Source organism: Dromaius novaehollandiae, chromosome 2 (genome assembly GCF_036370855.1).
Source record: "Dromaius novaehollandiae isolate bDroNov1 chromosome 2, bDroNov1.hap1, whole genome shotgun sequence".
Taxonomy (NCBI): Eukaryota; Metazoa; Chordata; class Aves; order Casuariiformes; family Dromaiidae; genus Dromaius; species Dromaius novaehollandiae.
Window position 1 is genome coordinate 502317 of NC_088099.1, and position 23040 is coordinate 525356.

The 23040-nt window shown below is 50.3% G+C and overlaps 1 protein-coding gene across 2 annotated transcripts; it reads right to left on the minus strand.

The window, feature by feature from the left end:
- Nucleotides 1-53: 53 nt before the first annotated feature.
- Nucleotides 54-22537, minus strand: LOC135327397 (arf-GAP with GTPase, ANK repeat and PH domain-containing protein 3-like). 2 transcript variants are annotated; one of them, XM_064505531.1, is made up of 3 exons: nucleotides 22028-22537; nucleotides 5237-5353; nucleotides 54-513 (listed from the first exon to the last, which is right to left on the minus strand). In XM_064505531.1, exons 1-2 carry the CDS (start codon nucleotides 22296-22298, stop codon nucleotides 5253-5255), a joined length of 372 nt encoding a protein of 123 aa, XP_064361601.1. In that variant the 5' UTR covers nucleotides 22299-22537; the 3' UTR covers nucleotides 54-513; nucleotides 5237-5252. The 2 variants fall into 2 exon arrangements, with proteins under 2 accessions (XP_064361601.1, XP_064361600.1); XM_064505530.1 differs by having other exon boundaries at nucleotides 54-4604.
- Nucleotides 22538-23040: the final 503 nt, after the last annotated feature.

Genomic DNA, 23040 nt, shown 5'->3' on the forward strand with positions numbered 1-23040 from the left:
AACTGCTCCAAAGCATTGTTCAGGAAGGAAAAACAAGGACCAAACACAAAGCATCGTGAAAGGATCTTAAAATACTGAGCAACTGGGTGACAGAACGGTAAATGAAATTCAGTGATGATCAATGTAGTGATGTGCACAGAGAAAAATAATCCTCATTTTACATATATAATAGTGCTCTAAATAGCTTGTTACCACTCAGAAATGAAATCTTGAGGTTATTCTAAATAATTCTGTGAAAACATCAGCTTGCTGTTCAGCAGCAATTCAAAAAGCAAACAGAGTATTAGCAATTACTAAGAAAAGGACAAAGAACAGAACAGGGAACATCACGAAGCTCTTGTGCCGCTCCACGGCGTGCCTGCGTTGTGAATGCTGTGTACCATCCTAACGTCGTTCCTCACCTTCTCTGTCTCTTTTGACCCAGATCTCCAAAAAAGATACGAGAGAACCGGGAAAGGCACTGAGAAGGGCAGGAGATGATCAAAAGGACGGAACAGCTTCTACGTAGGAAGCCTGAAAAAGAAGATGACAGAGAGAGAAAGAAGTCTACAATGTCGGCAGAAGAAAGGAGAAGGCCAACAGGGAACAATTTGTTCACTGTTTCTTCCAATACACAAACTAGGCAACATTAAGTAAAATCAATCAGGAGGCAGATTCAAAACAGAGAAAGATCCTTGCAGGTAAAGTATTGGTAAACTGTAAAACATCTTGTCAAGGGCTGCAGTGGATGCTAAGCAGTCTGCACGAACTCAAAAAATGATTAGGCAAGTTCAAGGAAGAAAACTCAGTAAAAGACGATTAAAATACTAAGACACTATTTTGGGCTCAGGAAATCTGTGACCAACAAACCAACCTGCAAGAAAGCTCCATGTCTACATTTCAAGTTGCCGAATAGTCATTACAGCAACTGAAAATCAGGGCCTTAAAACTGCCAAAATAGGTATTCAAGCTGAAATTTTCCATGTTTGCTCTCTCCATTAGGCTGGTCTTTTTAGTAGTTTCAGCAAAAGCAATTCAGCCATTTCCAAAATTGAGGTTAGGGAAAAATAAAGTAGCTTTGCCAAAGCTGTACATTTTTCCAGCTTTTAGTTGTCTGAAGATCTAATCAACCTCCGTAGTTTAAAGCTGGAACTTAATGGTTGCGTAGGGGTCATCCTTAGTTCAGAGAGGTGACTTCTGCTGTCTATAAAAGTGCATTCAAATCTGGAGGAGAAAAAAAAGAACTTGAGAGTTGCCATTCACACGTCTCAGTATAAGCTATGGGGATGCAAAAAAACCCTTGCTGTTAAGGCAAACTAATACAGAAGAAACCAACAAAATAGAGAGGCAAGACAGCTTTTAGCTTTCACACATTAACAGTTCAAGCTAAAGAAGCACAACAGCCTAAATTTTAGGCTGAGTTACACCAAGACACAGGCTATGTCAGAAGCCAGTTTCTATCCTGACCTGCTAAATGGCTTCTTCACTGACAGCCTAAAAAAAAGAACTAAAATGTTAGAAATATACAGGCACTTTAGATTTTAGCAGTGCTCAATTTATGAGTGTTTGATTTATAATTTTATCACTGCTGATGAAGTTTATTTGAATGTAATCATTCATATTACATATGCAGTCACATACTTCAGCTGAGATTGAGGATTCCTTCTATTAACTCCTGTGTATTTTGTCATGGACAGCAGATGACAGAGACAGCAAAGACCATCTTGCACCATTTAGTTGCACCTCCTGCACAGCACAGGTTAGAAAACTCCATCTAAAAAATTCACCATCAAAAGTATCTCTTATAACTGAGCTACAGCACACTTTTTTTCAGCAGAGAAAATCAGGCTTTGATTTGAGGCCTTACAAATATTTGCTATACCTCTAGCTAATTTATTGCAATGGTGAGATACTCTCTCTGACAAAAATGAGTACTTTAAGTCTGAATCCGAGTAGCTTTTGGCTCTACCCACAGGGTTACAGTCTGTCTTCAGCTTCTAAAATAATCTGATTTCTTTTAGATAAGCCTCATACTATACTATTAGATAGTCTTCCCAGGCTTTAAATCATTCTGTGGTTTTTTTGATAACCATTCAGATTTTTTTAAACAATGTCACAATAGTTACAGACATTAAAACCACATACAGTACCCAGCGACGGTCTTATCGAAGCCATAAAAATGGTAACCCTTGCTTCTATGTTTGCTAGATACTTTCCAACTTTTATTAAAAGCCTGTGTAACAGGGTCCCTCAGAGGGTTTCTCCAAACTAACACAAGGATTGGGATGTTGCAGAACCTAAACACTGTTAGTCTCAAACGCATCTTCTGTTGGACTATAAATGACGCATCATTTTACGTAATGCCTTGGACAAGTTGCAAGTTAGTGAGGTATTTGTTTAATACCTTCCCTACACTCTAAGATGCATGAAGTATTGTGCCAGCTTTAAAAATGCTGTGGCTTACAAGCAAGCCAGGAAAGGCAGAATCTAACTATCAAGGAGTACAACAGTAACATAAATTGAAAGCTTACAGAGAAGCTCCACTTCTTACATTTGTGTGGGATGTCTCAGTGTTCAAGAGACAGTGACTAACGCAGCAAGCTGCAGGGAGGAATAGATTCTTCTTCTGTCCTTCCACCATACCCACATCTTTCCACAGTCAGCAACACGCTATGGCTTAATCCGTAATCCTGGCAGTAAAGTTCTCTCAAAAGAGCAAAGAGATCACCAGACTTTCTTTGATCTGCATTTCATAGGACTGAATCCAACTTAACCTGTGGGAAACTGAGGTAGCTGGGAGGTTTGACTCCCTGGCAGCCCAAAGCATCATCTTAGACATAGAAACAAGAGAAATGTCAAGGCCAAAGCACTCTGCAGGCAAGTTGGCCGCAGGGCTGGGGAGAGGTGGGCTGAAGCTGCCAGCTCTCCAAGCCAGCTAAGAAAGAGTCTGTTCTATAGAAGATAACTCCCAAGGAGCAGTTTCAGGGAGAAGTGCTGCCGAAACCAGCCCAGGACTTCCCCATCTTCAGTGAGCACCCTGCTCAGGAGGCTGTTATGCAAGGACTCGGTCCCATCACTTCTTTTCTTCCTCCCCTTTTTGAAGTGAACTCAAAGCCATCTGTGTTTTCAACATCTCCATTTGGTCCAGTCACCCTCAGCTGAATTATGACTCCCCCCAGCTTCTGGATCCCACGGTTCCTCTTGCCGAGGGCCTGCTCAGCCAAGACGGCTTGAGCAATGCCACAACTTCAGGCACCTAAAGATGTTTCTGTCAGAATCCTAGTGGATTAGGCTGGGCTTTCTTGACCAATCTTCTGAATTTAGGCATCCATATTTCTGCCCAAGGGCTAGTTTTTATCTCCCCTCCCAGTCAAACACACAGGGGACACTAGCTAGGAGGAAGAATCGCGGAAAGGTAGGTTAAAGCAAAGGCCTGAAGCTCCCAAGGACTGAAGTGCTCCCAAATCCCAGCCTCATGTCTTGATCACAAGATCCTTCTATTTCCATGGAAACAGCAGAATTACAGATTTCAGTTTCAAGACAGTTACCAACATCGGGCATTTAATTGCTAAACATGACAACACTCATCTTGAACTCGCACTCTTCCCCCGCTGCCCGTTATGCCGCAGACCTCCCAGAGCCACGCAGCAGCAACGCTGTCGAGCCATTCCCAGCCCCAGTCGCTGAATCTGGCCAACGGCAGCAGTTCCACCGTGGCCCACAAAAAGGGCAGTACTGTCTCGTTAGTATTTACTCTTGCTTCATTTTCCAGCTGATTAAGTTTCCAGAGAGCTGATCCTGCATCAGTACGGTAAGATTGACATTCCTGACTGATGGTGCTTGAATCCAGTGCTCGCTTGTAAATCGCGAGCTGATTTTAGACAATTTATAATAATTCTGCTGACCAAGGATCCCTAATGCTTCAGCAGTAGGAAGAGGCTTTCTGTACTTGTGAGTCATTCAGCAACTTACTGGATGGCTTCAGGCACTAATATAAGTATCAGCTAGCACCAGAAGAGGCTAATGCTTCATCTTTCACCTGACACAGCCAAGCACTACACTCACTATGGTCAATAAGAAGGAAGAGTGGTTTGGAGCCAAGGCACTAATTACTAGCGCTACCAGAGGGTTACCCTGTCCAACCCTATTGTCATCAATCTGTCTTGCAGCCACAAGTCTTTCTTGAAAACAAAGCTGAGCATCAGCCAGGCAGTCTCACAAGCCTCCTAAAATAAATACCTTGGGTTTGCAAAGCAGAACAGTGTAAGCTATGGTATTGGTAGCATCATCAAGGCTGTTCAGCTAGATTATGGTGCTCTCAGGAGAGCTGCCTCCCTCAAGCAAGCACTCGAATAACACGGTGCCTAGTTCAAAGCATCCTCCACAACAGAAGAAAAGAACTGCTTCTCGGCCTCCTGCCCAGCACGGGGTTCACCTGAAGGGGACTTCACCAATAACCCAGTCTCGGAGCTCTGACGCGGTGACACTGGTGTGGTCAGCATGATCAACAGCTGGCAGGGCCAGGGAGGCCGGGGACAACGGCTGTGCACAACAAGCTTCCCTCCTCTTGTTCGTTATGTCTAACGCGTGAAACTGTCTATCGGTCCAGGTCTGATTATTTGCCACTGCAAAGGGGAAGAAACAGTCAGTGGGTAACAAATGATAAGAAACTTGCCATATGCTACTAAATTTAGCGCACATTATCTGCTGCCTTGCTCCTGCCTGGAAGGCATTGGAAACCTGGCCATGAGCCAAATTCCTGCCACAATTATAGCCACATTCCCTAAACTCTTCCCTGCCGGATCGGGACAGCAGCAGCCCAGTCTCTAGGACAGCTACTTCTCATGCACAGAAATCCTCACCTTGCTCGGAGACAAACACAGCAGCATTTGAGAAGGCGGAGGGAAGCCATCTCCCACAGCACGAAGTCGGCGGGACACTGCAAAGCCGGCCCTGCTCCCGTGAAAGACCACATGGAGCCACCTCCATCCTAGCCCTGCCAAAGCCTCACATCAAGATGCACAAGCACGGCTGAAAACTACGTCTACAGCTGGTCTCCCATGAAAGCTGGGTGTGCTTGCAGCCACACCTCTCCTTCGGAGTCCTGGAGAAACCTCCCTGGGGTACAGTCACACGTGCCCTCCAGCCTGAGACCACCTCCAAAGGCAAGGACACCTAGGGAAGAACCCTTCTGACCTCGGATTCACGCACGCGGCTTCCCGCAGAGAGCTCTGAGCACCCTGAACCCCGCCGTCACCTGTACTGCTCGTGTCCTACGCGAGGCCCAGTCTGCTTCTCCATGAAGCCATCACGCACACAAAGGACTGGGGGTCCTGATGCTGAGAAGACGTGCTTCTGGAGGACTCCTTACCACCTAAAGGATTCAACAGCAAAGTCAGCTTGGCTGCCACACCCACATATATCGCCTCCCCCTTCTTTCTTCCCCTGCTTCGCTCTCCTACCAGCGATCGGTCACATCCCTCTCCCCCCAGAGCGGAGCTGGGTCAGGTGCCTTCACACGGCCTGTCCTTCCCCGACCCGCTCCTCCTCCGGCCCGGCCTGGCCGGGGCACACGCCCACGTCACCTCCCCGGGGAGCGGAGCGGAGCAGGGAGCAGGCGCGGCAGCAGGTCCTGCTCTCCCCTCGCAGCCTCGGTGAGTCAGGCTCAGGCAGTGCCGCACCGCACGTGGGAGTCTGCGGGCTGAGTCACCCGCGCTGAGACGGTCTGAGTCAGCCCCGGACAAGGAAGCTGTTTGGGATGCTAACCCAAGGGCAGATGCTGCCGGAACCGCTCCAGGTGCCAGCCGTCTTCCGGACAGCTTTCCTCCCCGCTCCACGGCACCGGTTTTGCTCTCAGTTAATCCCCTGAGAGCCTTAACAGCAGAACTGGGATTGAGCAGCAACTTGGGCAGACGTCTGCCGGGCCACCAGCCGGGCCTCCGCGACCGCTGACCGCAGCTGGAGACCCAGTTCTAGACACGGGCTGCTGTCCAGTGAACACGGCTTGCAGGCAGCAACCCTTCCCAGCCAGCAGCCAACACGCAGTCCCTGGACTTGTGTTTCTTGTTGGGGGGCCACAGCAGACAGACGAAGGGAAGCTTTACCTGGCCAGGTCAGCCTAACCACTGCTGCCCTCCTCAGTCCAAGGAAACTGGTGCTGTGCACCACCTACTTAAGCAGTAAAGTAAAATAAAATCTCATTAACTGTACGTTTATTTTAGTGTGCCACCTAAATCTGGCACCCTCCGCTGCGGTTTGGGACCAGCACAAGTAGCTCAAGGAGAGGAGGGGACACGGGGCTCAGGTGAGCGGCGCGGATGAGCCCAGGCAGCTGGAGATGCCAGTCCGTGCCAAAGCCGGACCATACGGACCTTGAACCACAGCCAGAGAGATACCGCCGGGCGCACAGAAAGCCTCAAACAACTGGGAGAGCAGCAAAACGACTCCATCCTTTCAAAAGGAAAGCAGTTGCCAGTGTCCAGCGGTAAGGATTTCTGTCACTGACACGGCTAATTACTGCAGTGCCGACCAAAATGCATACAAGAGAAGTGAGATGGTCATGGTCCATCCTTACACCTTCTTACTGGGTTGTGGGACCACGAGTCGTGGACAGAATTTCAGTTTCTTTCCCAAATAACCCTGGTGACAACAGAACAGAAGGCGGCAACTGATACGACCAGTTTGCTAAAACTTGCCGGGACACTTCCCAGCTCACAGGTTACGACTCTTCAGAAAGGGCAAAGGCTCATCAGAGACAGAGTCCAAAACCAGCAGTTTCAACACAAGTGATAATTAACAATTACAGAACTTTGAATCCATGTGGATCTCCATTGCCCGGTCGGTCTCTTCCAAATCACCTCAAACACAGGAAAGCGGGAGCTGCTCCCTAGGCCCTGCGGACACCCGAGCTGGTGGAGCACACTCGATGCTTTGACACAAACAGAAATGAACCTTACACAACATCGACTTCTAACCCGAGGTACGGCAGCACCAGAACGGAGTTCATCCGACGGAGAAGATGAAACGGTCGCTACGCTGGAAGTCAGGAGCTGCCGACAGATCCACGCTCACATTGCTGAAACCCCAATCAATAAAAGCTCAGCCAGCCACGTCTGCATCAAATAAGCTCATATTCATTTTTGTTCATCTATGGATAATGAAAATACTCATACGGAAAAAATCCTGAATGGAGAAAATGTGGTTTTTTCATTTCAGGTCTGGGTTGGTTTGCTTGTTTTGGAGGATTGTTTTGTTTTTTTAAATTTTCATGACAATTTATCACATAGCCAAAAAGCCATCGTTCTATAAACAAAAGCGAGAAAGCAATTTGGCTAAAAGACCTGAACTAGCTTAGAGGCTAATAACATCTGAAATACAAAAACAACAGGGTAACAAATGGAGCAAAAAAAGAGAGGAGGAAACAGAAGTCAGTATAATGTTGAACATAGGAAGTGTACAAAAGTGGTATAGGAAGCTAAAGGCTTCAGGAGAAAAAAAGGCTTTGACAGTGCTAAGTACAACAGGAAGCAGCTTTGCAAATTATGATGAAAAATTAAGGTACCGCTACACAGCTCCTACGGGATGGATACAGCAAAAAATAACTGAAGCAGATACCAAGGAGTAAGTGCTCCATCAGTACTCTTACTGATGTCTTTAAAATAAGCAGACTGATAGACCCAGAATACATAAAAGACAAATGCATACTTTCAAACCCATTCGCAAAAAAACCAAAAACAAAACCAGAATGGGGTTAAAACAGCATAATTTTAAATCAAAAGGCATGAAAAATTTGGATGTAAAGGTCTTAGAAGCGTCCACAGAAGAGATCTCTTTCCTGCTTATGATAATTTTTATAAATATCAGAATAATGAAGATAGGAATAACTGCAACAAAGTGAAATTATCCTAGTGTCCAGAAGAGAACATAGCGACTCCCCCAAGTAACTACAAGCCAGCTGCCTTGACATCAGCCCCCTATAAAGTAAGGGGAAAGATTAAGTGGAACTGATTTTTTTAAACAAAAATTTCAAGTTATAAATATGATTTTATTCCTATGGCCATTTAAAACATAGTTGATAAAGGTCATTCCAGCTCTATTTTGGTGAAGACATGACCTACTGCCATAAAATAGTCATTAATGTTAAATGCACTAAGAACTGGGCAAATAACTACTGCCACACAACAGCCATAAAGAGACTCCGTGCTAAAGGATAAGAGGACATCCAGCGAGGCTTCGGAGGAAGCATGGTGATCAGGAGAAGTCCCAGACAGCTGGAAAAAAGACCAAGGTTATGCCCATCTTTAAGATATGCAAGGTGGCAAGCACAGGAGACGACAGCGCTGTGAGCTTCTCCGCAGCGCCTGGAAGGAGCACGGAGCACATCCTCTCGGAAGCCACTTCCAAACACATGCAGCACACGCAGGTCATCAGGAACAGTCAGTATGGATTTAGCAAGGGCAGATCACGCATGACCAGCCAGACGGCCGTAGGAAATGACAGGGCTGAGCAAATCCGGGCTGGACAGACAAAATAAGGTGGGCAGAAAACTGGTGAGACCACCAGGCTCAGGGCAGCAGTCAATGGCTCAATATCCACCCGGCAGCCAGCAGCAAGCAGAGTACCCCACGGGTCAATATCGGCCCGATATCGCTTCATATCTTCATCAGCCACCGGGATAATGGGAACAGAGAGCGCCCTTAGCAAATCTGCAACCAACAGTGAGCCAGGAGAGAGGGGGTGGATATGCCAAACAGAGCCCTAATTCACGAGTGCCTCGATAAACTTGAGGATTGGGCCAAGAGAAATCCCATGAAGTTCAGCAGTGACAGACAGACAGACCTCTGCGTCTGGTGCAGGATGACTCCCGTGCAAGGACCCGGGCTGGGAAGTGAGCTGGTTGGGCAGCAGCCCACCTGAGAAGGGTCTACGCCGGGTCAGACACGAGCCAACGTTGTTCGCTCCCCGCGAATGAGGCAGACCGCACGCTGGGTAACGTCAGGGCAGGGCCAGCAGACCCAGGGAAAACGTTGTGCCTCTCTGCTCGACGCTGAAGGCTGCACCAGTTTGGGACTCCCCAGTTCAAGAGGGATGCTGAAAAGCTGGAAAGGGTCCAACAGGGCAGTCAGAGGGTTGATCGACAAGGTGATGCTGAGCAGCTGGGTTTCCCTCGTCTGGCAAAGAGGAGGCAAAGGGGCAATTTAACAGCATCAGCTACTTGAAGGACAATTAAAAAGCTGTAGTCTAGCCCTTCTCAGCAGTGGCAGACAAGGTAACAAAGGCCAAGAGCCACGCATCGTGTACCTGGACACGCACCAAGTTCTGCAAAATCTGCAGGGAGGAAACGGAGCAGAAGAAAGACTGTCCGGCAAGTTCTTATAATGCACTGCAGGAAGAAAGCAAAATACAAACAGACTCCAACAAGGCAGATGTTACTGAAATCCATAGGTAAGATCTTGCTGGAGGCAAGCCTACACAAAAAAGAGAGATTACAGAGAGCGGGCAGGTCCTCAAAGCAATGATGCTAATGGTACAAGCAGAAATTATCCCAGTGCAAAGGACTAATAAGTGGGGTAAGAGACCAACTTGGCTAAATCCCATGAGCTCCTTATTGGTCTCAGACAGCAAAAGCATGCATGTGGAAAGGGGAAATTAGGTCAGGTTAATCAGGATAAACATAAGAGAGTGGCATCAGCACCACAAACTAAACTCAAAGCAGCTACACAAAGAATGAGAGGCTACTAGCAATAAACAGCCAAGATAAGAAGTAATTCTTATGTACATTAGTAATAAAAGTAAAAACATGAAAAAGGTTGGTCTGCTGCTCAGTGGACAAGAAAAGCAATTGAGAGATAACACTGAGGATAAAGCGTTTTATGCCTTTTTTGTATCAGTCCTCGCTATAAACCACAAACAGGTGGCTAGCACAATAAATAGCAGCCAAAGAGTAATACCTAAGCTCTCAGCAGAAAAATGTTACGTTAGATTTTGATGAACTTGATCCTGTAACATGTAACTGTCTGAAGCCATCTCAGAACAGCTCAAGGAAATCTCTGAGAACTCATGGATGATGGGAAGGCAATAATACTGAAAATGGCAAAACTACTGCCCACCTGTAAAAATGAACAAATAGAGAAGCTAAGAGCTCAGAGATCAATCACTCTAATTCAAAACATTTCAAAAAATCTGCAACTATAACAGCAAACTATAAGACCCTGGAAAACAAGGCAAGATGTATTAAGAACAAGTTGTGTCTAACCAACATCAGTTCCTTCTGCAACATGGTAGCACACCTTAAGCACAGTGCAGAAGCAGATGTTATATATCATACGTTAAGTAAAGCTTCTGACACTGTTTCATATGGTATTTTCAAAATTTTCAATTAATTTCTGACAGTTTCATATGATATTTTCAAAATCATATATTTTTAAACAATAAAGCTATTATAGGCTGAGAACAATACTGATTAGATAACCATACTGAGCATATTTATCAAAGATAACCATTAATTTCCAAAAAAAATATCACCTTGGATTGGGAAAGGTTTCTTCTAGGCTAAGCTCTTTTCACTGTTCACATTAACAAGCCAGATGCTTGTTAGTATGCTTATTAAATTTGCAGATGCCATGAAACTGAGAGGGAATGCACAAATTAGAATCCTAAATGGCTTTGTCAAATAGGAGAAACTGTCTAAAAGGATTAAATTCCCAAGGGACAATCATGAGGGTCTACACTTGGCCAGGATTTATCAGCGGCACAAGAACAGGACAGAAAGCAATTGATTAGGCAGCAATTCTTCCAAAAAGGATCTGGGGTTTAAAGTAGATCACAAACCAACAGGAATCCACAATATCATCAATCCAGAGAAAACGCAACCGCCATGCTGAATTGCATGGACAGAGATAAACCTGCGCAAGAAGTCCCGGCTTGTGCTTTTCTCAGCACTGGCACAGTCCTGGCTGCAGCGCTGTGTCCAGCTTTGGGTACCACACTTCAGGAGGGACGGGATCAACTGGAGAGTGTTCAGAGGAGCATGAAGATGAACACGGGACTAGAAAAAATGATGTACAAGGAAAGACCTGAAGTGAAGTCAGTTATTAAGCCTAAAAAAGAAGATTCCATAATAGTTTTCAAATACAGAAGAGGCTGCTGCAAAGACAAAGGGAACAATCTGTTTTCTTTGTTCTTGGTGACCAGCTAAAATTGGGAGCAAAAAGGATTCAGGTCAGACATCAGGAAAGACTCTCTAAGGAAGAACATAGTTAAACACTGGGACAGATTTCCTGGGGAGGCTTTAGGTACACTGCCACTGATAGTCTGTTAAAAGCTGTTTAAACAAACATTTGTCATGAACAATAGACTTCTCGCCTCTGGGCAGAAAGATGGTGTAAGCAATCTCTCATTGTCCTTCCTTGACATGCTTTTTCTATAAATCTACAATGTTATTCATCACTTAAGGTCAGGTTCTATGGTCTTCTGGACCCTGCCAACTTCACCTCCAGGAACACAACTGGCCATGGCATCTCGCCCTCTGGCTCCTGCAGTTCTTTTCCTCGCTTGGTTCTCCGCCTAGGTCTCTACTGCTGCTTTCACCAGCCTCAGAAAGACTGTCCTCACCCTTCCCAGCTTTGCTGTACTCTGTAGGTGTCTCACACGGCTCCGTCCACAGCACCTTCTCTTCTCCCTTCATGCTGCTTCTGGCTACCCTTATTTGCTGATTCAAAACCATCTCTCAGCTCTACGCTGATGATTCACAGTTCTGCCTTTCTATTCCTGGACTGCCTCCTGTCCAAAATGAAGTCTCAGCTTATTTCCCCCTCCCAGCATTTCGAGTGTGCAGCCACAAGCTCAAGCTGCACATGACTAAAAGAGAGTTACTTACTTATTATCCTAATAACCTCAGCTTTGTCCCCTCTTCCCTCAAGCCCTCATTGCTCAATGATCGTGGACATCACTTATATCCTGCCTGTCCGTCAGGGACACAATTCAGGCACTGCTACAGTGAACAGAGGGTTCATGGTCCTAACTCTCCTGGTCTCTGCAAACCCTGATTTGCACATTTTTTGCATACAAATTATTAGGGTGTCCCTGAACTCTAGCAGAGCTGTAAGAGTTGCGATCTCTGATACATGGCCTTTCCTACCCACCCACACAGTGAAAGACCAGAGGCTTCCGTCCTATGTCAATGACAACAGCATCCTTCCCCCACCAAAAATCTTGTCTAGAACAAATAAAATCATGCCTCAACCATATTCAGTCAGAATGCTGCTGCTAAGGTTTTTTTCCTAACCTCTCTTTCCTAAGGCCAGCCCTCTCTTTGAACCCCTCCTCCGGGTCCTCCTCTTCTGTCACATCGAATGCAAGCTGTTTGTCTTCACCTTCCCCAAACCACTCATATATTAACAACTAGCTTTCATTCGCTACTGAAACGCTGACTCTTCTCCCTCCCAAACTATGACAGCAATCTCCACTTCCCAGTTGTTAAATTTCCAGTAAACACCTCTCTATTTTCTCTCATTTGTACTTCACGTTTGAAAAGCGCTTTCTGTAAACAACCTGAATCTGCTTTATTATCCTCTTTCAAATTGCTCCTTAAAGCTCTACTATGCCTCTGCACTCACCAGAAGCATCAAACCACCCCAGGCAGACAACCGCCACGTTAAGCTGATGTCCATGATGCACCACGCTGCCCGCTCCTTCCGCGTGCTCCCCACTCGCTCACCACCATCTGCCTCTCACCCTTGAATTAAACCGCAAGATCTCCGTGGCAAGGACCATCTTTACGGTCTGCATTTTCACAGCATCTACTACAGGAGGAACTTAACGGCGGTACTGTAATGAAAAAACAGTAACAAAAGGAGTAGAATCACACCTAACGGATCCCAAACAAGAGTATCCTCGTGCCTTCAGCCCTGCAGCTCGGAAGAGCGCTCCGGGGAAGAGCATCAGCCATGACTGCCCACCTGGGGAATTCCCGGCTGGAAATCTGCTCCATTCACAGATTTGCACTCCATTCACCACCATTCACTCATCCAGAGACTGAGGGAAAGATGTACATCACTGGAGGCTTATCTAAAAAGTTAAAACCCTCTTAATTAAGCACAGGAGTCACTGCTGAGCTAAATATTAAAAGCAGCCCAAAAAACAACAGCAGGAAGCAAGCGAGCAAATAAACACGCTACAGGGAACGAGTGTCAGGATCTGACAACCCACATTACAGATTGCAGCAACTCGAGATACAAGAAGGGAAACCCGAAGCCAGCGGCTCCCAGCCCTCCAGGGCTCCGGCACTGGCTTTACGAGACAAGGATTTCAGACACAGCAGCCAGCAACCAGATAGCTAGCAACGTCGGTGCAGTGCTCCGGATGACTGAGTAGATTTCATCACCCCACAGATTACACGTAAAGAACAAGATATCAAACATAACCTAGGGCAAGGGATTCTGCGGTGAGTCACGCAAGCCAGAAGCTGCAACGCTGAGATGCAGTCCCACGGCAGAGCGCCATTCGGGTCGGATGCAAACATCCTGCACCGGGCAACGGGGAGGACAATGTCTACTCACCTATTTTCCAATGACCGCTGCATGCTTCCCGTTACGAGTTTCATATATTGCCTTCCCATCTACGGGGGTCCCACCCATGACCTCGGACCCAGGATTTCAGGAGCACGGACTCCACCGCAGCACCGGGGGCCGGGTGGTTTCTCCAGGCCGTTCTCCTGCCACCGTTCTCACCTCTGCTGAGACACCCAACGCACACCCTGCCCTCTGCTCGCCGGCCAGCTCCCGGCCACACAGGACATTGCTCCCCAGGGGAACTGGGAGCTTTCCTCTGTGAAGGAGAAATCAAAGCTCAGCTAAGCTGTCACTCAGTAAATAACCTTGTGAACTGCAGGACGAATGGACCCTTTTCTTCAGGGCCTGTGTCCTGTATGCAGGTTTCGCACCAATGCCACAGCTTTTCCTCAGTGTGGCACTAGATGGGTCGCTTCCCTCTGTGCGGATATCTATTTTCTTGGGATGTGCCTGAATTTGAAACACCAGGGTTCTGTCAGGCTGGCTGAAAGCGGACAATCGGTTTGAAAGTTGCTGGGGTAGAAGGGGCAGACGCAGAAATGCAGGGCTTAATCACGCGAACCTCACTTCAGTAGGACAGCATGCTAAAGTTATGCCGTTTTTTAGCCTTTCCGCCTTGGAAGGCTCCTTGCGTATCACAACACTTCAGAAAATCTACCTGAACACGCAGACCCTTAGCTTCAGTGCTGCTAGTGATGCCCGGAGCAGTGCAAGAAGAGGCAGAAGGAAATCAAAAAACACTTGCTGTTTTCACGCAGGACACTGTAGGCAGAAATAAAACAGACATGCAGCTTGCTCACTCCATGCAGCTGGAACAGGGGAGGCTCTGACTCGCAGAAAGTCCTGGAGGAGGATTTAAAAAAATGGATGCCAAAGTCGAAAGATGGGACCAAGAAAAGAAAAAGGATTTCTGCTGCCCAGCAAGGCAGGGAATAGGAAGCACGAAGGTACGAATGAGGCGCTAGTCAAGGCTAAAAGCTGCATCCATGGGCAGGTTACTCGGGCAGGTCTTGTATCTCTCAGTTTCTCATGGCGAGGCTTGTGCACCAATCTTCCAGCCTAATGCTTCTTCCTTTGAAGCTCATGACGGTTGCCCACGTCCCTCTTACATCCATTGTCGATTAAGAGCCAGGATTGCAAGCGTAGCTTGGGCTTGCAGACAGGCAAACGGCTGCTACCCCACTGCCTAAGGGCAGCAAGGACGCCTGATCCTCCCCGGGGTCTGCTGCTGATGGGCAGAAAAGGTGGGATCTGTTTCATGTCGGCCAACCCACCTGGGCACACAGCTGAAGGTCCAGAGTAGACAACATTCAAATCTAGCTTGGCTGCCCGTATTAACCAAAAGTCCTATCATCAACTTGGACTAGTCAGCTTGATTCACAAATGCAGTTATTCCTCATCTTGACAAAACTCCGGATAAGCTGAGAGTCCAGGAACTGTCCAAGACTCCAGAGGCCTCTGCACATACGACAGAAAACAGATATACTCTGTCAAGAGCTCTAGAAAACCTTCTGAAAGGAGATGACAAGATCAACTATTCACACTCTCACTTTCCAAAGGTAAATTACACTTGAATTTCTCTTACTGGATCCTCCTCAGACGATTCCCCAGCCACCACAGCCTGAGCAGAGAAGAAATCCACCAGCAATAGCCATGGCCAAAACTACGGCCACCTCCTGCACCAAATGCAGAGGCAGCTGTCAGAGGAAGGATCAGCACAGCCTTTCTTATTCAAAGACAGACAGCTGCCGGTTAGCTAGACCTCCTCTCTTAGAGGGCCAGGCAGGGCACAGAACCGTCTCCAAACAAGCAAAATATTGTGTGTAATTAAACTGTAAAACTCCCTGCTGGCAGAAATTGTTAAAGCTAAGAGTTTAAAACGGTTCAAGGAAGACTGAGCAAGTCGGGCAGGAGAGGTCCACCAAGGATCAATAAACATGCAGAAACCACACCTAGCTCAGGAAGACCCTGTTTTGCAAATCACTTAAGTCTGGCAAAATGCACGGAGAAAGCATCCTGCAGATAGACACTGCTGTTATACTCTTCTCCAGACTTTTTTTTGCTGCTGTCATGGTAAATGGACCTTTGCTGCAAACCGGCTGTCTCTCACATGTTTAAAATCAGCAAAATATAGGTCCATCTTGCCTTCCCGCCCATCCTTGACTACACATTTTTATCTCCTCCCTTGTGCCAGCACTGACATTCATGTAGCCACATCATGAGCCCAAGGAGGAACTGAAAACTGAACCAGTGGAAACCAAACAAAAAGCTTGGTTTCTAACGGGGCACTTCCCTGATCCAGCTGACCATGCGGCAACGTAAATGCTAGTGCCGGCAAAGGGAAGTGGAGGCAAGGGACAGACAGGTAAGAAAACCCACACTGTCCCTTCTGTCAGCAACCCACACTTGTGCTGGATTAAAGTAACTGTAAAATTGCAGCCACAGACATATCTCTGACGCTCTCACTTAGGCCACATCTAAATCTCGTTCTCTCTCTGCAGCATAATTCCATGTCCCCATCTTTTTCTCTTTATGCACACTGTCAAAATTCTTGATCATCAGCACCAGAAACCTTCTTTTCCTTCACCATGACACCTGTAACTTCTTCCTACTCAGTCGTCAGCTATTAAGATAGCTCCAGTCTTGCTGCTACAGTTTCATCATCTCTCCCAACTCCTGTCTATCAGAGCATCAAACAATTTCTTTTTCTGATTTTTCCAGCTCTTCTACGAGACCTTGATTTTGAGCTGTATGCTCTGCAGGGTAGGAATTGTCCTATCTCCCATCTGTGCACAGCATCTGCCAAATGCGACTCCAGATGATTGGGGCCGCAGTATGAGATTTCACAAAAACAGGGGGTGCGCGAGGTGTGCTACAGCACCCAGGTGTGCGCAGCGCCCGCTGAGCCCTTCCTCCCCGGGCGGTTTCTGCTCTGCCTGGCTTTGCTGCAGGCCGAGGCTCTCCCCCTGCACCAGAACCCGCTCCCCGTTTGCTCCCGACCGAGCTCTTTCTGCTCATGCCACTCGCGCCAGAAATCACCCCGGCAAGAGGCCGAGCAGCAGCAGCCCCGCTGCCTTCCCCGCCAGTCAAGGACATGCAGTACGTTGCAGGACCTGGGACCTTTCTTTGCTAGCGCACGAGGTAGCGCGAGCAGCACTCCCAAGCAACCTCGGGAACCTCCCTGGTGCCTGTGTCTTTGCTCCGAAACTCCAGGACCTCCCACATACCCAGAAAAGAACATACGACCAGAATGGCTCCTTGGTCTTCCCCTTTTTGTGGTCTTCTGAGCTCCTCTGCACTTGATTTCCAGCAGAGCACAAGACTGTGGTGAGAGCAGTCCTGATCCGACCGGACAAACAAAGTGACGCTACAGCAGAAGCAAAGCACCTGCCGAGGAGGCCTGGGAGCGGAGGTGTACTGACTGCCCTGAAGCGGGTTGCTCCCATAGGATTCACCGAGCAAAGCTCCCTCCACTCACCCTCCGCCCCCCCCCCGCCATTCCTTGTGGTTTCCAAAGCGCTGGGAACTCACAGGCACACATAAACAGGACAGTTCTGCAGAGGTCATGGAATTAGCAGGGAAAAGCTCACTAAGCAGAGCACGCTCCTTCCCCAGGGGTGTAATTTACTGGAGGCTGATTCAGCTGAGCAAGGATACGCCAGCGAACCCTCCGCAAAACCTGGCAGGACCAGGGCTCCTCCACAACCCGGGACGGGAAACTGGGAGGCCTCCAGTTAACTTCATTTCCATTTTCCTCAGTGAGATACTGCACCAAATGGCAACTCTTTCCCAATATTCTGCTTTCCAAGTCAAAGCATCAGGAACCCATTTTAAAAGACATTGGAAAAGGATTCAGAACAGAGCTGTACAAATGATATTGGAACTGAATAAAATGACTGACAAAGCTCAACCAGTTTAACTGATCAAAAAAAGAGACATAAAAGTGACTTCATTAATTGGTACACGTGGCTTTAAAGACAAAAATTCCTAGTACCAAAGGACTACTTACTCTTAGAAAAAAATGCAGATAAAGTCTTAGAGACTCAAATCAAAAAGCAGGTGCTAATTAATGACGGTGAGATGGCTAATAATGAGGAAAAAACCCCATGGAAACTCCCAGTCTGTAACCCTCTCTCAAAGATATGCCTTAACCAGGTGCCTTAGATTTAGCTGACTGGGAAAAAGCTAAAATCCTGGTAGGAAAGGGTTCATACAGGGTGATCCAGTAGTGCATTCTGGCCTTAAATTCAGCAAAACAGCAGATCATTCTGGCCTTAAACTCAGTGAAACAGCTGGGAACTGGAGCAACGTGACGCCAACATTCAACACTAATTTCTGCCCAGCGAAAGCCGAATGCAGAGCCACAGCCAGCCCGGTCGATCTGCTATCAGCAGCCCGTTCTCCAGAGCCGCTTCCATCCCGTGCTTCTGTCAGGGGAGCGAGGCCTTACAGCAGAAAAACGTGGAGGAAAGCTTTTCCAAACGAACCCCTCTGTGGCAAGACTTTTGAAAATGCAAAAAGGAACCAAACCATGTTTAGAAATGCAATATATGGGTGTGAAAGGACAATAAAGGGAAAAAAACACTCTCAGCATAACTTTAACTACCACTATTCATACAGAGAGATTCTTGCTACTGCTGTCTCGCCACCAAGTCCTCCCACCACAACTGGCAACTCTCTCCAAGCTTTTGCCAAACAGCTGAGCCTTTAGGTAGGCTGCAAGACACGTGCACGAAAGCCAACATCAGGAAAGAGTTTTCTAATCATTTCATGCAGGCTCTGTCCATGGACCTCATCCAGCGTCTTCACTGCCCTCCTCTCCTCCCTCCCCGGCCCTGTCACTGCACACACCGCGACGCCTTCGCACAACCAAGTCCTAGCGCCTCACCACCACCCTCCTTCCACTGCGGCTCCTCGCGCTTCCTCTCTCCATCCTCCGACTCCGTCTCTCCTGCTCATCGCCCCGATCCGCGCTGACTCCTGTTACTCCACTCCATTCACAGTCCCAAGGGTATATTCACATATCCCCTTGCCAGCCCGGCACACGAGTACTTCTCTGCACCATTCGTGCCACTCTCTCTACCCCAAATCTGCGTTTCGGTCACTTCTGAAAATTCACATCTACCAGAAAAGTTAAGTGCTTTGTAATCACTACTCTAATTACTAATTATATTACTATAGTCCTGTCTATATTCTGCTCCAGAGGAACACAGTTACAGGGCACAGTTATTCCAGGCAGAGGCTTTTTGCATGTATGGAAACCTTCTACAGAACTCCACAGCTTGCAGCAGTCTCCGACACTCAGCAAACACGCCTGGGCTGCGGGAAACGCTTTTCGCTAGCCCCCTGAAAATCTGCCCAAATTTGGTGGTTAAAAACTACCGAAAATCATCAGGTCTTGCCTGTGATTCATCCGACTTTGGCTACATGCCAAAACCTATAACGTTCTCCAGTGCTGCATGCCCAGCAACCTTCGCTCTCGCCACAGCATCTCAAACAAAGCTCAAACTAAAGAGAGGAGACCAAAATAAAGCACGATTTCCCTCTTCCTCCCACAGTGACAGTCTAACAAAATCTCAGTTTTCAGCGCAGGAAGAGCTGCACCGGCACGTGGGCACGGATTCCTTTTGGACTCGATTCTCACCACCGTCATCAACTGCAAACTCTTCCTGCTAGTTGCTAAGGAAAGCTTTGCTCCCTACCGATGAGTTGCGGCTACTCGAACTCCAATCTCTACAGCGGTCTACCAAAATACTTGCTTTATCTCTCTCTTCGGCAATGCTGTCTGCAGGACGAGCCACAAAGCCACAGTCTTCTGCTACTGCACATCTCCCGCTGCTGCTTCCTCCCCTCCTACCAGCCAGCACTGCTCCGAAGGAGCACACCCGCACCGCAGCAACGGCAAGCCAGGGCGCGAACCCGAGGGTAAAACGGCACGGACACTGCGGTGCCGCTGCAAAAAAGGAACTGGGCTGTGCCTTTCCCTTTAAAATGAAGGAATTGCCCACAAGAAAAGAATCTGCTACAAGGACGTGAACAAATTTCGCAATATCAAGCACTCAAATAATGTTAGATTTCAGATTTCACAGGCAACTTAATTGATTTTAAGACCAGAAGCAGCCGTTCTGATCACATAATCTGATCTCCTGAACAAGGAAACAAACACAAAAACCCTTCTTCCAGCAATTTCTCTATCAAGCCCAACACACCATGTAGAAGGATAGTCCATTCCAGACTTAAGCACTTCAAGAAATGATAACATCTCTCTAGACAAAACCCTTTCAATGGTTAATTATTCCCACTGTTAATTCAGTCTCTCATGCATATGTATTAATACATTGCTTTTAACTGCAGGAACACAGAGCATTTTTCATCAGGATCATTGTCTAATTCAGTGCCCAGCAGGTAAACGGAGTGCAGCACAGACAAGGTAACGGTCCGCAGGACTCCTGCCCAATTCGTATTAGAAGTTGGCAAGACTGCAGAGATTAGGGCAGGAGAGAGCCAGAAGACAAAGTGCAGTTCTGTGCTTAAAGCACTCAATGGCCCCAGAAGAAATCTGGCTTTCACCCGTCACCGGTCCTGCGCGATGCTGGGCTCCACCACGACCACCTACCACCACACCAGCAACTCCTGATGCCTCGTTTTCTGATTAAACCAAACAGCTGCCGTCTGACGTGAAGCAGCACTGGCCATTTACAGCTGCACGTGAAAGAATTTTGTTCACACGCTTCCCTTTTAGCTGCAGAAGAAAACATGCAGAACGTTACAGGAAATCTGTGGAGCTGCTAAGAGACACACCTAAACACCCAGGTGCTCACGCGTCAGCTTGCGACTGTTTACATCTGGAAGCACATTGCTCAGGTAGGCAGAAAAAGGTGAGGCAGAAGGGAAGACGGGAGGGGCTCACAGCAGCGTGAGCGAGGGAGGGAAGCAGCGAGGAGCTGCAGCAAATCCCTGCAACGGAGGGAGGTGGAGGTTGGCACCAGGGAGGCTGGGGGGGGGCAGGGAAGGCACGCAGACCCCCGGGACATGGACCGTACGCTGAGAGCAACCCATGAATAACTGTTTCCACACAAGGTTTCAGATGGGTGGTTTCCTCTGTCCTGTAACGTGGGAATACAAGCGGGATCGGAGACAACACGCTCCCGGCTCCCGGTCCCACGGGTCTCCCACTGCAACCAGCAGCGGCAGCACCAGAAGCAGCTGCAGGAACCCGGAGCAGCCGACAGCCGTGACAGCAAGGATCACCCCACCTCTCCCCCGGAAACCGCCGGGAGCCCTACAGCACAGGGCTAACGTCCCGCCGCCGGCCACCCCAGCGCCCTGCGCTCCCAGGGATCTCCCGCACAGATCCCATCCCTTCTTCATCTCATTAAATTCCATTAATTCAATGACCTTCTGCGGCAAGAAATCTCACAGAGGAATCACAGAAGTGGAAAGAAAAAACCTTCCTTTTTACTGGTTGCACATCTCCCCCCTTCTGATTTTGCTGAACGTCCTTTGTTCTCGCAATACGAGACAGATGGAACCTGAGTTCCTAAATTATGCTCCCACAACCATGCGAGCTTTCAGACTTGTACTGCAGCCCCTCTTATTTCTCTTCTTTCCAAAGTAACGAGCCCACGGGTTGAGACGGGATGCGGTCATTGTGCGAAGAGCGTCGAGGCAAGGAGCCTGGCCCCCATCTCCATCCCACCCCCGCGGCGTCACGTGCCGCACGCTGTGGTGGCGGGGGGACGCGTGCCCCTGCCATCGGGCCGAGCCCGGTGGTGCCCAACGGGGACCAGCCCGCGGCTCCCCGCCCGAGCGGCCAGGGCAGGACCCCAGCTCCCCAACCCGCTCCCTCGCCCCGCTGCAGCCGCGCCGACGTTTCCCGCGCGGGCGAGGGGAGAAGGCCCCAGCGCTGTGCCAAAGCCGAGCGCAGACAGCAAGCACCGCAGCGGGGAACGCGGCATCCAGCCCCCCACGCGGCCCGGGCAGGGGGGCCAGGCGGCCCCACAGCCCCTCGCCGAAGGGCCAAGCCTCGCTGCAGAAGCCGCAGCGCCGGACGAGCCAGGCCAGACGCCGCAGCCGCTGCGGAGGGGACGCGGCCGGCAGCCCCCGCCCGCACCCAGCCTCCCCGCACACGTCAGGAGCCAGCGGCGAGCGCTCCCTCCCGGGCCCCCTCCCCCGCCGCCGGCGCTCGGCCCCGGCTCCCCGGCAGCCGCAGCTCTCCGCATTCCCACGGCAGACCGGGCCCAGGGCACCGGCCGCCGCCTTGCAGCCCGGATCGACCGCTCCGAGCGGCGGGCGGCTCCTCGCCCAGCCCAGCCCAGCCCCGGGCCTGCGGCAGGCCGGAGCGGGGGCGGCGGCGGCGGCCGGACCCCCCCCCCCCCCGCAGCAGGCCGCGGCGCCTGGGGCCGGGCCGGGCCGGGGGCAGGTGCGGCGGCGCGGGCGGCACAAAGGCGGGCGGGCGGCGGGGGCGGCGGGCTCACCCTCGATGGAGATGACGTGCTCGCGGATCTGGCTCTGCAGCGCCAGGTCCTCCACGCGCTCGATGAGGTCGTAGATGGCGTAGATGTTGGGGTGCACCGACTCGAAGCGCCCGATCTCGGCGCGGATGGCCGCCGAGTTGGAGAGGCCGAACTGCGGCGGCGGCGGCCCGCCGGGCTGCGGCCCCGAGGGCCCCGGCACCGGCACCGGCCCGCCGGGCGCCGCCAGGCTCTGCTGCTGCGGGCTCTGCCCGGGCCCGCCCTGGAAGTTCATGGCGGCGCGGCGGGCGGGCGGGCGGGCGGGCGGCGGCGGCGATCAGCGGCGCGGCGCCGCCGGGAGCCGCTGCATGGCGGCGCGGCGCTGCCTGGCTCCGCTCGGCCCCGCTCGGCGCTGCCGCCCCCGCCGCGCCGCCGCCGCCAGCAGCAGCAGCGCCAGCAGCAGCGGCAGCAGCAGCAGCGTCACGCGCCGCCCCGCCCTCCGCGTCAGCGCCGCCGGGACCGGCCCCGGGGCGGGGGGGGCAGGGGGGGCGCGGGGGGCCGCGGCGCGCGGGCAGGGCGGGAAGGGCCGGGCAGGGGGAGGGGCAGGGCCGCGGGAGGGCGGGAAGCGGCCGGGGGCGGGGGGGGGTTGGGGTTGGGGCTGCGCCGCGGGGCCCCGCACCGTGTCCGTGATCCCGCGCGGCCCCACGCCGTGACCATGGCCCCACGTGGCCCCACATTGCGCCTACGGTCCCACACGGCCCCATGCTGTGCCCACAGCCCCACGTGGCCCCACACCACGCCCACCGTCCCTCATGGCTGCGCACCACGCCCATGGCCCCACACGGCCTCACACCGTGACCATGGCCCCACACAGCCCCACACCGTGCCCACGGTCCCACACGGCCCCACACCGTGACCATGGCCCCACACAGCCCCACACTGTGACCGTGGCCCCACACAGCCCCACACCGTGACCATGGCCCCATGTGGCTTCACACAGTGTCCATGCCCCACGTGGCCCCACACCGTGACCATGG